The sequence below is a fragment of the Heterodontus francisci genome, chromosome 29 (genome assembly GCF_036365525.1).
Source record: "Heterodontus francisci isolate sHetFra1 chromosome 29, sHetFra1.hap1, whole genome shotgun sequence".
NCBI classification, from domain to species: Eukaryota; Metazoa; Chordata; class Chondrichthyes; order Heterodontiformes; family Heterodontidae; genus Heterodontus; species Heterodontus francisci.
This window is the reverse complement of record NC_090399.1, coordinates 2,773,354-2,785,705: the sequence shown is the minus strand read 5'-3', so window position 1 is coordinate 2,785,705 and position 12,352 is coordinate 2,773,354. Positions and strand designations below refer to the sequence as shown.

The following is a 12,352-nucleotide window of genomic DNA, read 5'->3' as shown; positions in this document are numbered from 1 at the left end:
TTTTAAAACTTCCCTTCAAATGAACCCTCCTACCCACTATTTAGTTTAAAGCCTTATCCACAACCCTAGTTATACGATTCGCCAGGACACTGGTCCCAGCAAGGTTGAAGTGAAGTCCATCCCAACGGAACAGCTCTCTCTTTCCCCAGTACTGGTGCCAGTGTCCCATGAATCGGAACCCATTTTTCCCACACCAATCTTTGAGCCACACATTTACCTCTCTAATCTTATTCACCCTATGCCAATTTGCACGTGGCTCAGGTAGCAATCCGTAAATTATTACCTTTGTGGTTCTGCTTTTTAATTTGGCCCCGAGCTGCTCATAGTCCCTCAGCAGAACCTCTTTCCTAGTCCTACCGATGTCGTTGGTACCTACGTGGCCCACGACAACTGGATCTTTTCCCTCCCACTCTAAGTTCCTCTCCAGCCCAGAAGAGATGTCCTTAACCTTGGCACCAGATAGGCAACACAGCCTTCGGGACTCTCTATCATTGCTGCAGAGAACAGTATCTATTCCCCTAACTATGCTATCCCCTATTACAACTACATTTCTCTTTTCTCCCCCCACTTGAACGGTGTTCTGAACCACGGTGCTGTGGTCAGTTCACTCATCCTCCCTGCAGTCTGTGCCCTCGTCCACACTGGGAGCATGAACCTCGTACCTATCGGATAAGGGCACTGGCTGAGGCTCCTCCAAAGCTAAATTTTGGAACCTCATATCTGCCTCACTCGCAGTCACACCCTCCTGTCCGTGACCACTGGCCGAATTTAAGGTAATTAATCTAAGAGGTGTGATTGTCTCCTGAAACACAGTGTCCAGGTAACTCTCCCCCTCCCTGATGTGTCGCAGTGTCCACAGCTCGGACTCTAGCTCATCAACTCTGAGCCGAAGGTCCTCGAGCAGCCAACACTTACTGCAGATGTCACCGTGGATTGCATTCGACTCACATGACCCAGCCAGCACAGTCACCACTGACTCAAGAGGCCAAACATACTGAGGATCCCTGCAGGCTGGTATATTTCCATATTTGGCACTCTGTCCTGCCTGGAGATGCCCAATATCCGTCTGAGGCAGCGGTGGTGGAAGCTGTACTGCCGCTTTTCTTGGCTTGAATACGTTGATCACGCTTCACTACTCTAAAAGGAGGGTGCTGAGAACACAAGCCTGGTACATGGGGAGCTTCGGATTTCGGTTAGTTTGCTGTTGGTCCACATTCACCTTCTCAACTTTGACATGACAGCTGTGACCTTGGCAATCCTGGTGCTGATTTTGGCATCAAGGGATAGATTGCTGGTGATTGTTGATCCAAGGTCATAGAGTCATAGAGAGATACAGCACTGAAACAGGCCCTTCAGCCCATAGAGTCTGTGCTGACCATCAACCACCCATTTATACTAAACCTATATTAATCCCATTTTCCCTCTCACAGCTCCACCTTTCCTCAATTCTCTTACCACCTACCAACACTAGGGGCAATTTTTACAATGCAATTTACCTATCAACCCGCAAGTCTTTGGAATGTGGGAGGAAACTGGAGGACCCGGAGGAAACCCACGCAGTCACAGGGAGAACTTGCAAACTCCGCACAGGCAGTACCCAGAACTGAACCCAGGTCGCTGGAGCCAGGAGGCTGCGGTGCTAACCACTAGGTATGTGAAGGTGTCAGCGACCTCAAAAGTGAGGTTGTCGATGTTGATGGAAGGTGGAGTCTCTACACCCTGACCCATAACTTTGGTCTTCCTGATGCTGATGGTCAGTGCAGACTCCTTGCAGGCCCAGGAGAAGTGATTTCCAAGCTGCTACATGTGAACTTCAGTATAGGATGACAGCACGGGGTCATCAGCAAACAGCTGATTTACACACTTTGGTCTTGGTGCGCTGTCTTTCCAAGTTGATCAGCTTGCTATCAGCTCTGCTCATTTGAGTCACCGGAAGTGTACAAAGGCGGCATGGAGAAGAATATGCTGAAGAGAGATGGTGCCAGGATGCAGCCCTGCTTTACCCCACTGCTGATCCTGAATGTGTCTGAGATTGCTCCATTGGAACTGACTGAACTGTGCATGTTCTTGTTCTTAAGAAACAATGCCCAGGAGTCCTGGAGGGTCACGTATTTTCAGCAGCAGCTTAAAGAGTCCGTCTCTGCTGAGATCAAAAGCCATTGTGAGGTCAATAAAGGCAATGCCCTGTTCGCAGCACTTCTCCTGGAACTGCAGAGGATCCTATTTCGACACCATACTCGGGCGTTGGCATTGCTGCCTGAAGAAGCCTGATGGAGAATGTTGAGGAACTCCTGGGCCCTTTCTGCATCACCGCTATGGTGGGTGCTGATCACAGGACGGCCTTTCTTCTTGGTGTGGTGAAGCTTCCTTGGCTGAAGCCTGACCTTGCCACACACCAGGGACTGGCCAGTGTCATCGTCGGCACTGTGATAGCTGCGAGGGATGAGGGCACTGCCGAGGGTGGTACGTCTGGTGACGATGAGGTCTCGCTGGTGCCAGTGGAGTAACTGTGGTAAGACCTCATCATTTAATCTATCCTGCCCTCCACCCAGTCACAGACCTTCCCTCCCCCTTCCCCTTTGACTTTGTTCAAAGCCTATCACATTTCTAACTTTCTCCTCCTCTACATCCATCTTTAGTTTCTTTCCTTTTCCCATTACCGTTTCACCAGGTGCTGGCAGCATTCTCACCCCCGAGTCACCATTCAAGCTAGCAGTGAAGCAAGGCTGATACCCGACGGCAGTACAGAGAGTGTGCCACGCTGCCGGAGGGTCCGTACTGAGGGAGCGCCGCGCTGCCGGAGGGTCCGGACTGAGGCAGCGCCGCGCTGCCGGAGGGTCCGGACTGAGGCAGCGCCGCGCTGCCGGAGGGTCCGGACTGAGGCAGCGCCGCGCTGCCGGAGGGTCCGGACTGAGGCAGCGCCGCGCTGCCGGAGGGTCCGGACTGAGGCAGCGCTGCGCTGCCGGAGGGTCCGGACTGAGGCAGCGCCGCGCTGCCGGAGGGTCCGGACTGAGGCAGCGCCGCGCTGCCGGAGGGTCCGGACTGAGGCAGCGCCGCGCTGCCGGAGGGTCCGCACTGAGGCAGCGCCGCGCTGCCGGAGGGTCCGCACTGAGGCAGCGCCGCGCTGCCGGAGGGTCCGCACTGAGGCAGCGCCGCGCTGCCGGAGGGTCCGCACTGAGGCAGCGCCGCGCTGCCGGAGGGTCCGCACTGAGGCAGCGCCGCGCTGCCGGAGGGTCCGCACTGAGGGAGCGCCGCGCTGCCGGAGGGTCCGCACTGAGGGAGCGCCGCGCTGCCGGAGGGTCCGCACTGAGGGAGCGCCGCGCTGCCGGAGGGTCCGCACTGAGGGAGCGCCGCGCTGCCGGAGGGTCCGCACTGAGGGAGCGCCGCGCTGCCGGAGGGCCCGGACTGAGGCAGCGCCGCGCTGCCGGAGGGTCCACACTGAGGGAGCGCCACACTGTCGGAGGGTCGGTACAGAGGGAGTGCCACACTGTCGGAGGGTCGGTACAGAGGGAGTGCCACACTGTCGGAGGGTCGGTACAGAGGGAGTGCCACACTGTCGGAGGGTCGGTACAGAGGGAGTGCCACACTGTCGGAGGGTCGGTACAGAGGGAGTGCCACACTGTCGGAGGGTCGGTACAGAGGAAGTGCCACACTGTCGGAGGGTCGGTACAGAGGGAGTGCCGCTCTGTCGGAGGGTCGGTACTGAGGGAGTGCCGCACTGTCGGAGGGTCGGTACTGAGGGAGTGCCACACTGTCGGTGGTGCGAGGTGCAGTTTAGCCTCCGGGGCCGGTTTAGGAGAATGAGGGGAATCTGGAGCCAGTATTTATCCCTCAATCAACATCACTACTCATTATCACATCTCTCTGTCTCACCTCCTCAGCGCTGTAGATGGAGCTGATCGCCGCCTCCCTGCGCTGCTCCGCCACCGAGCCGCCGACACCAACAACAACCGCCGCCATCGCCATAAACGGTTATGAACAGGGAACTACAACTCCCGGCATCCCCCGCGCCCCGGCCCTTTCCCGGCATCCACCGCGCCCCAGCCCTTTCCCGGCATCCACCGCGCGCGCATGCTCTTTCCCGGCATCCCCGCGGGCGGGGTCATCGACCCAAGTTGACAGCGGCGCTGGAAGTGGTTTGCCGTTGCCCTCCCTTCATAAGGTTTGCTTTAAATCAGTTGCAAAGCTTAATTTTTCACGGCCTAATCTGGGTATTGGATGTTATGTAAGGTTTTGATCGAGTTGACACCGAGGGAATTGTTTACTTTTTCAGGGTATAGAATCACAGATCGTCAGCAAGAAATCCATCAGGGAATTGAGAAGAAACCTCTTTAGCTGCCGAGTGGTGAGGAGGTGGAGCTCACTGTTATAGGGAGTGGGTGAAGTAAATAGTACAGAGGTATTTAAGGGGAATCTAGACAAGCATATGAGGGAGAAGGACAGAGAGGGTTACAGTGATCGACTGAGATGAGGAAAAGCAGAAGGAGGCTCGAGTGGAGCAGAAATGCCAGTAAAATTTAGATTTTTTTAGATTTAGAGATACAGCACTGAAACAGGCCCTTCAGCCCACCGAGTCTGTGCCGACCATTAACCACCCATTTAGACGGTAGGAGAATGGTGTGGATGTGGTAGGAATATGGGATTAATGTAGGATTGGTATAAATGGGTGGTTGATGGTCGGCAAAGACTCGGTGGGCCGAAGGGCCTGTTTCAGCGCTGTATCTCTAAATAAAATAAATAAAAAAATAAATAAAGTGTTTGGATCACACTCAGAATGTAACGATGTCAAATAAATGCAGGTTTGTTCTTGTAAATGAGATGTTTGTGACTGGGGGCATAAAATAGTCTAAAGGTTCAGCTACATTGGCTGAATTTTCACTGTTGAAAACTTTCCTCAGGGTGGAAAGTCTGATTTTAATCCTGTGTCTGTTCTACTACCAGCATTTTTATTCCCATTATCCAAGATTGTCAACATGATTACATTAACACTCTGCAAACCTCAATACTGAACTCAATCACCAATTGTCATTTTTTATCTTTTACTTTTATGTTAAAGGTCTATCTTGTTGTAAATTTGTGGAGCTGTACTTATTGTATTGTTTCGAGTCATAGGGTTGTTACGGTACAGAAGGTGTCCATTCAGCACATTGAGTCCATGCCGGTTCTCTGCAGAGCAATCCAGTCAGTCCCTTTCTCCTGCTTGCTCCCCGTAGCCCTGCAAGTTTATTTCCCTCAAGTGCCCATCCAATTTCCTTTTGAAATCATCTATTGTACAGTGGAATACATTTCTAAATCCAAATAGCTATATCACATTACATATGTGACACATATTGGATTGGAATCTGTATTTTGTCTGACATAGTCAAAATATTTTTCCCCCAATTTTTTCTGCATGGGCTGGAACTGCCCTCTTAAATGATGTTGCCTCGTAGTTTTTGCAAAATTGTTGTTCTTTCCATTCGACAGATGTGAATCGTGGAGGAAGAAAATTGGTTTCAGTGATGTGCATTTTTCCTCAGTGGAGAGTGTCAGCTGGTGACCAGCTCCCAGGGCTTTGCTAGCTGTTTGAACATGTCATTAGGAAATGTGCTCAAGTGCAGCAAAGCATCTCGTCGAGCTTTGTAATTTTTGTAAAAAAACAAAAATTGCTTTTGCTGTTTATTGCTTTGTAATTTGTGAAAAAATTACCATTTATTCCTAACTTTGTTTTCCTTTATGCATTTTTGGCAAGTTATGGGACCTCCTGCAACAAAAAGCTGAATTCCCATTTCACAGAACTGTAGTCCAAGAACATTCGATGGAATGAATCACATGCGTCTCATCACTTTTACCCGAGCCAAAGATAAAGCCGACACATGGGAAAACGGTGAACGTCGGAAATCTCTCTCATCCAGTTGTGAAAATGGAGTTTTGAATGGAGAGGAGGTGAAGAATTTCTATGAGAGCCTTCTTGCATCGAGTAGTGAGGCAGGTACAAGTTCAATTCGAAAACGTAAAGTTGTTCGTTGGAAGGCACGGACTGAGAGCACCAATGAGCAACAAAATGCAAACGGCCTGCCTGAAGCAGTAGAGAGGAATGGACATCTGATGCTGAAGTGTGCTCAAAATGGGGACCTGAAAATGCTTCGAAGGTTGGTGGAGACAGTAACATGTAATATCAATTTCCGGGATAGTTATTACTGGACTGCTATGATGTGTGCAGCATACAATGGTCAGGCAGAGGTGGTACGGTACTTATTGAATCGTGGGGCTGCATGGATTGGAGTTTGCGATTCCAAGGGTCGAGATGCATTGGATTTGGCCAGACAAGCTGGGCATTCAGAGATCGTCACCGCTCTTGAAGAATTTCACACTCAACAAGGAGAAAAGCAAGAACAAAGGTAAGGGTTTAAAACAGATCGGTGGTTCAGCACTCTTTGTTCTGGTACAGGATGCCACCATAGGGTAAGGTAGAAGCCAGTGTCTGTGATATTCCAAATGTTGGATGTGACACTGTTATTTTACCCTACCCCACCAGCCCTGCTCCTCTTCTGAAGGTTGTCACTCAAGGTAAGAGATGTCCCGACTTGTGTTTCTCTCTCTCTCTGTTTTCCCCCACTGAGTATTCAACAACATACCAGGGATAGAGAACAGCTAGCCAATATCTGAATACAAAGACAATACCAGGCTTCAGACAGAGTAGTCACAGAGATTGTGGTTTCGTGCAGGGCCCAAACTCTTGTCAGTGGCAGCACAGTGGCGCAGTGGTTAGCACTGCAGCCTCACAGCTGCAGGGACCCGGGTTCGATTCTGGGTACTGCCTGTGTGGAGTTTGCAAGTTCTCCCTGTGTCTGCGTGGGTTTTCTCCGGGTGCTCCGGTTTCCTCCCACAAGCCAAAAGACTTGCAGGTTGGTAGGTAAATTGGCCATTATAAATTGTCACTAGTATAGGTAGGTGGTAGGGAAATATAGAGACAGGTGGGGATGTTTGGTAGGAATATGGGATTAGTATAAATGGGTGGTTGATGGTCGGCACAGACTCGGTGGGCCGAAGGGCCTGTTTCAGTGCTGTATCTCTAATCTAATCTAACTGCAGAAACAATCATGATGTGGCAGGTGCTCCTTTATAAATACTAAACAGTTTTCATCGGGAATTGATGCCCAAGCAGGCGGTTTTGCACGTGGCACGAATCCATGACTGTATTGGTAAGCGTGACCACCGCACTGTCCTTGTGGAGACGAAGTCCCACCTTCACATTGAGGATACCCTCCATTGTGTTGTGTGGCACTATCACTGTACTAAATGGGATAGATTTCAAACAGATCTAGCAATGCAAAACTGGGCATCCATGAGGCGCTGTGGGCCATCAGCAGCAGCAGAATTGTACTCAACCACAATCTGTAACCTCATGACCCAGCATATCCCCCCACTCTACCATTACCATCAAGCCAGGAGACCAACCCTGGTTCAATGTAGAATGCAGGAGGGCATGCCAGGAGCAGCACCAGGCATACCTCAAAATGAGGTGTCAACCTGGTGAAGCTACAACACAGGATTATCTGCGTGCCAAACTTCGTAAGCAGCATGTGATAGTCAGAGCTAAGCGATCCCAGAACCAACAGATCAATCCCAGAACCAATGGATCAGATCTAAGCTCTGCAGTCCTGCCATATCCAGCTGTGAATGGTGCTGGACAATTAAACAACTAACTGGAGGAGATGGCTCCACAAATATCCCCATCCTCAATGATGGGGGAGCCCAGCACATCAGTGCAAAAGATAAGGCTGAAGCATTTGCAACAATCTTCAGCCAGAAGTGCTGAGTTGATGATCCGGATACTGCAAAGGCTATGGGCCCTGACAATATTCCAGCAATAGTACTGAAGAACTATGCTCCAGAACTTGCTGCGCCCCTAGCCAAGCTGTTCCAGTACAGCTACAACACTGGCATATACCCAGCAATGTGCAAAATTGCCCAGGTATGTCCTGTACACAAAAAGCAGGACAAGTCCAACCCGGCCAATTACCGCCCCATCAGTCTACACTCAATCATCAGTAAAGTGATGGAAGGTGTCATCAACAGTGCCATCAAGCGGCACTTGCTTAGCAATAACCTGCTCAGTGATGCTCAGTTTGGGTTCTGCCAGGGCCACTCAGCTCCTGACCTCATTACAGCTTGGTTCAAACATGGACAAAAGAGCTGAACTCAAGAGGTGAGGTGAGAGTGACTGCCCTTCATATCAAGGCAGCCTTTGACCCAGTATGGCATAAAGGAGCCCTACCAAAACTGGAGTCAATGGGAATTGGGGAAAACCCTCCGCTGGCTGGAGTCATACCTAGCGCAAAGGAAGATGGTTGTGGTTGTTGGAGGTCAATCATCTGAGCTCCAGGACATCACTGCAGGAGTTCCTCAGGGTCGTGTCCTGGGCCCAACCATCTTCAGCTGCTTCATCAATGACCTTCCTTCAATCATAAGGTCAGAAGTGGGGATGTTCGCTGATGATTGCACAATGTTCAGCACCATTCGCAACTCCTCAGATACTGAAGCAGTCCGTATAGAAATGCAGCAAGACCTGGACAATATCCAGGCTTGAGCTGAAAAGTGGCAAGTAACATTCGCTCCACACAAGTGCCAGGCAATGACCATCTCCAACAAGAGAGAATCTAACCATCTCCCCTTGATATTCAATGGCATGACCATCGCTGAATCCCCCACTATCAACATCCTAGGGGCTGCCATTGACCAGAAACTGAACAGGAGTAGCCATATAAATACAGTGGCTACAAGAGCAGGTCAGAGGCTAGGAATCCTGAGATGAGTAACTCACCTCCTGACTCCCCAAAGCCTGTCCATCATCTACAAGGCACAAGTCAGGAGTGTGATGGAATACTCTCCACTTGCCTGGATGGGTGCAGCTCCAACAACACTCAAGAAGATCGACATCATCCAGGACAAAGCGGCCCGCTTGATTGGCATCCCATCTACAAACATTCACTCCCTCCACCACCGACACACAGTGGTAGCAGTGTGCACCATCTACAAGATGCACTGCAGCAATGCACCAAGGCTCCTTGGACAGCACCTTCCAAACCCGCGACCTCTACCAACTAGAAGGACAAGGGCAGCAAATACATGGGAACATCACCACCTGCAAGATCCCTCTAAGTCACACACCATCCTGACTTGGAACTATATCGCCATTCCTTCACTGTCGCTGGGTCAAAATCCTGGAACTCCCTTCCTAACAGCACTGTGGGTGTACCTACCCCACATGGACTGCAGCGGTTCAAGAAGGCAGCTCACCACCTTCTCGAGGGCAATTAGGGATGGGCAATAAATGCTGGCCTGGCCAGCGACGCCCACATCCCATGAATGAATTTTTTAAAAAGGCTAGTTTTTGCAAAGTACTACATAAGACGAGAGTCTCCTCTTCTGTGCCGAGCAATGCATTTCCTCTGCTATTTTTATATCATGCTGTGGGTTGTTTCTATAATGAAGACTTTTTTTTAATGTCATTAATCTAACCAAGGCTGCCATCTCGTTGGGGGCGGGTTACCACTGCACTTCCACTCGACACCAGTACCTCACTGAACACCAACTCACTATACAGAGGATGGAGCACTGGTCTGCTGCTTCCCTGGGCTGCAGTAGGGAGGCCACTCTGCTCCCACTGAATACGAATGCCCCACTCAATGTCAACCCACTACTCAGACAGGAACTCTCGATTCTGTGCAGCTGAGCTTTCTAAGGATCGGCTGCACTGAATCTTCCTCTGTTTTTTTTTCCCCCTCGTGACTTGCACCTTTCCTGGATGACAGCTGAGACCAGCAACCTTTCCTATTGGGAAAAGTGAGATGTAGAAAGTCCAGTGTAATGCAGTGCTTTAATACTGGTACTGTATTGATACTGAAATGGTGGTCACACTGCAGCTTTCTCTGGAACTGTACTCTGATGAGGACCAGCACCTTCAGAAGAGGGGATTTGGATATTGCTGCTAATTTGTGTTCCATTGATATTTATTGAATGACCATCTTGTGTAAAGTGGTCAATCTGCTAGTGATGGCAAGTATTATAAGAAAAAGGGTTGTGACTATCTTTATAGTAAAAAAAAAAACCCTTCAGTACCGTTGGCATATGGCTCAATGTTCGCAGATGTTAAAATCTGATTATTCTCACTCTTCGAGACCGTACACATACTGTGTTTCGTTTGAAGTGATTCTGTAATGTGTTTTAGCTGCTGATAATTTGGAATCACTAATATCGGGTGAAACCTCCGTGGGTGCAGCAGTGTGTGACCAAGCTTACAGAAACACAGTTGTCAAAAAAATCTGTTATGTGACTTCAGTTTTCTGGCAGCAGACTTTCATTGATTAGGAGCCAGTGCTGAATAAAATACATTCCTGGCCTGCACAGGGCACGCAGGGTCCTCGAGCCAGACTGGCATACGAATGGTCAACCTACCCAGACTGAAAATTGCAGGCCTGTGTTGGCCAGTGTCTTCTCACTGTAGGCAGCACTGTGTGTGCCTTGCAAGGTGCATAAATAACCTGGTCTCTATTACAATGTTACAGTCAGAGGCCAGCCTGCCTTATTTACAGAGCTTTCATATAAAAAGCAACTTGTGTCTCGTTTGAAAAGTGGGCACTGTTCAGTATGCATAATTTTGAAATAAAAGTGGACTGCTCTTGTACTTGCAGGGTGAGGCCACTGCAGAGGAAATTCTGCCAGGTTTGTGAAGTGGAATACCAGGAAGACAGCATCGAACAGCACGAGAGGTCGACATTACACTTGTTCAGTAAGAGTGATAAGCCAGCGCCGACATATTACTTCATTCCAGAAAGTAATGTTGGCTTCAAGATGATGTTGAAGGAAGGTTGGAACAAGGAAACCGGTCTGGGACCTGCTGGAAAGGGGCAAAAGTTTCCAGTAAAGACTGTACTCAAGAGGGATCAGAAGGGTCTAGGATTCCAGAGAGACTTGAAGCCGAAAGTCACCCACTTCAATGCCAATGATTCTGAAGCAGTGAAACCACCAAAAATTCCAAAATGTCGAGTGCAGAAGGCTGCTACAATCAGCAGAAAGGAAGAACGCAGGAGAGAGGCAAAGGAGAAAGCATGGGAGAAAGATCTGAGGATTTACATGAACCTTTAAGAACTGATTGTGAGATACAACAATTTAAAAAGTGTTTCATGCCCATTGAAAAGTCTTCGGTGATCATTAATGTGGTTCTGGGTCTCCTCTTGGCTTAGTGGACATTCTCACTTCCCAATCGGAATATTGGAGCCCCATTCCAGGACTTGAGCATATAATCCAGGCTGATACTGCAGTGCTGTCATGAGGGAGTGATGCTGTCGCTGTGGCTGATGTGTTAAACCATAGCCTGGTCTGTCAGTGCATGCTGAAAGGTCTGTGCAACTTTTTGAAGAGCAGGGAGCTTTCCATTTCCTGGGTTAATGTTCTCTCTCAATCAAACATTTAAGTTAACTGGCCAATCTTTTCATTATTGTTTGCGATATCTTTTTGTGTGAACAATGTGGTAACTGCATTTCAGAGTTATTAAAGTGCATAATGGTGCCTAAAGAAAAATCTGATACTGTGCTATGTAAACGCATGTCTGTTTTCTGAGCTTGGCTGGCTTTTACTGCAGGTGATGCATACGTCCTTTTGTTCTGCTGTTTTATAGAATGGCTTGGCTGCTTTCAGACAAGATCCTGAGGGGTCTTGACCGGGTGGATGTGGAAAAGATGTTGCCCCTTGTGGGAGAATCTAGAACTAGGGGGTCACTGTTTAAAAATAAGGGGTCACTCATTTAAGACACGAGGAGAAATTTTTTTCTCTGAGGCTGAGAGTCTTTGGGACTTTTCTTCAAAAGGTGGTGGAAGCTGGGTCTTTGAATATTTTCAACGGAGAGGTAGAGTCTGGGTAAGTTGAGGGATGAAAGGTTATCGGGGGTAGGCGGGAATGTGGAGTTGAGGTTACAATCAGATTAGCCATGATCTTATTGAATGGAGGAGCAGGCTCGAGGGGCCGAGTGGCCTACTCCTCCTCATTCGTATGTTTGTATGCTCATCTAAAGAGAAGTATAAAACTAACAAAAGAAACATTTTAATGACGTCTGTTTTCTTATCTGGAAGTATATCACTGTACTTGTTACTTTTGCTTTAGCAGGTGGTAGCATTGCTGTCATGAGTTGGAATTTTCCATTATAGCACAAGTGGTCAAGTCGGAATACAATTTTAAAAAAACTTCCCCCATCTCTGAGCTTCAGTTGCTAATACAGGGATTAGCTGTAAACTGTAAAACAAAATGCATTTCAATTCGTCAACTAAAATAAAAGTAAAATACTGCAGATGCCGGAAATCTGAAACACAAA

The 12,352-nt window shown here is 48.9% G+C and overlaps 2 protein-coding genes across 2 annotated transcripts in view; one reads left to right on the top strand and one right to left on the bottom strand.

Moving 5' to 3' along the window:
• vps52 (VPS52 subunit of GARP complex) overlaps positions 1–3,992 on the bottom strand; it is a 108,176-nt gene extending 104,184 nt beyond the window's left edge. Inside the window, exon 1 of the mRNA XM_068009343.1 lies at positions 3,874–3,992. Coding sequence (XP_067865444.1) covers positions 3,874–3,966 — 93 coding nt within the window. The 5' untranslated portion in view covers positions 3,967–3,992. The remainder of the gene's footprint in view (positions 1–3,873) is intronic.
• Positions 3,993–4,081: 89 nt separating this feature from the next.
• gpank1 (G patch domain and ankyrin repeats 1) lies at positions 4,082–12,072 on the top strand. Its single transcript, XM_068009150.1, has 3 exons — positions 4,082–4,162; positions 5,732–6,380; positions 10,677–12,072. Exons 2-3 carry the CDS (start codon positions 5,803–5,805, stop codon positions 11,128–11,130), a joined length of 1,032 nt encoding a protein of 343 aa, XP_067865251.1. The 5' UTR covers positions 4,082–4,162; positions 5,732–5,802; the 3' UTR covers positions 11,131–12,072.
• The last annotated feature ends 280 nt before the right edge of the window (positions 12,073–12,352 follow it).

Bases quoted from the DNA above. Each gene is read 5' to 3' on its own strand.
- gpank1 (XM_068009150.1), top strand. From the start codon at position 5,803: ATGAATCACATGCGTCTCATCACTTTTACCCGAGCCAAAGATAAAGCC. The intron at 6,381-10,676 runs GTAAGGGTTTAA...TTGTACTTGCAG, and splicing joins GGAGAAAAGCAAGAACAAAG to GGTGAGGCCACTGCAGAGGA.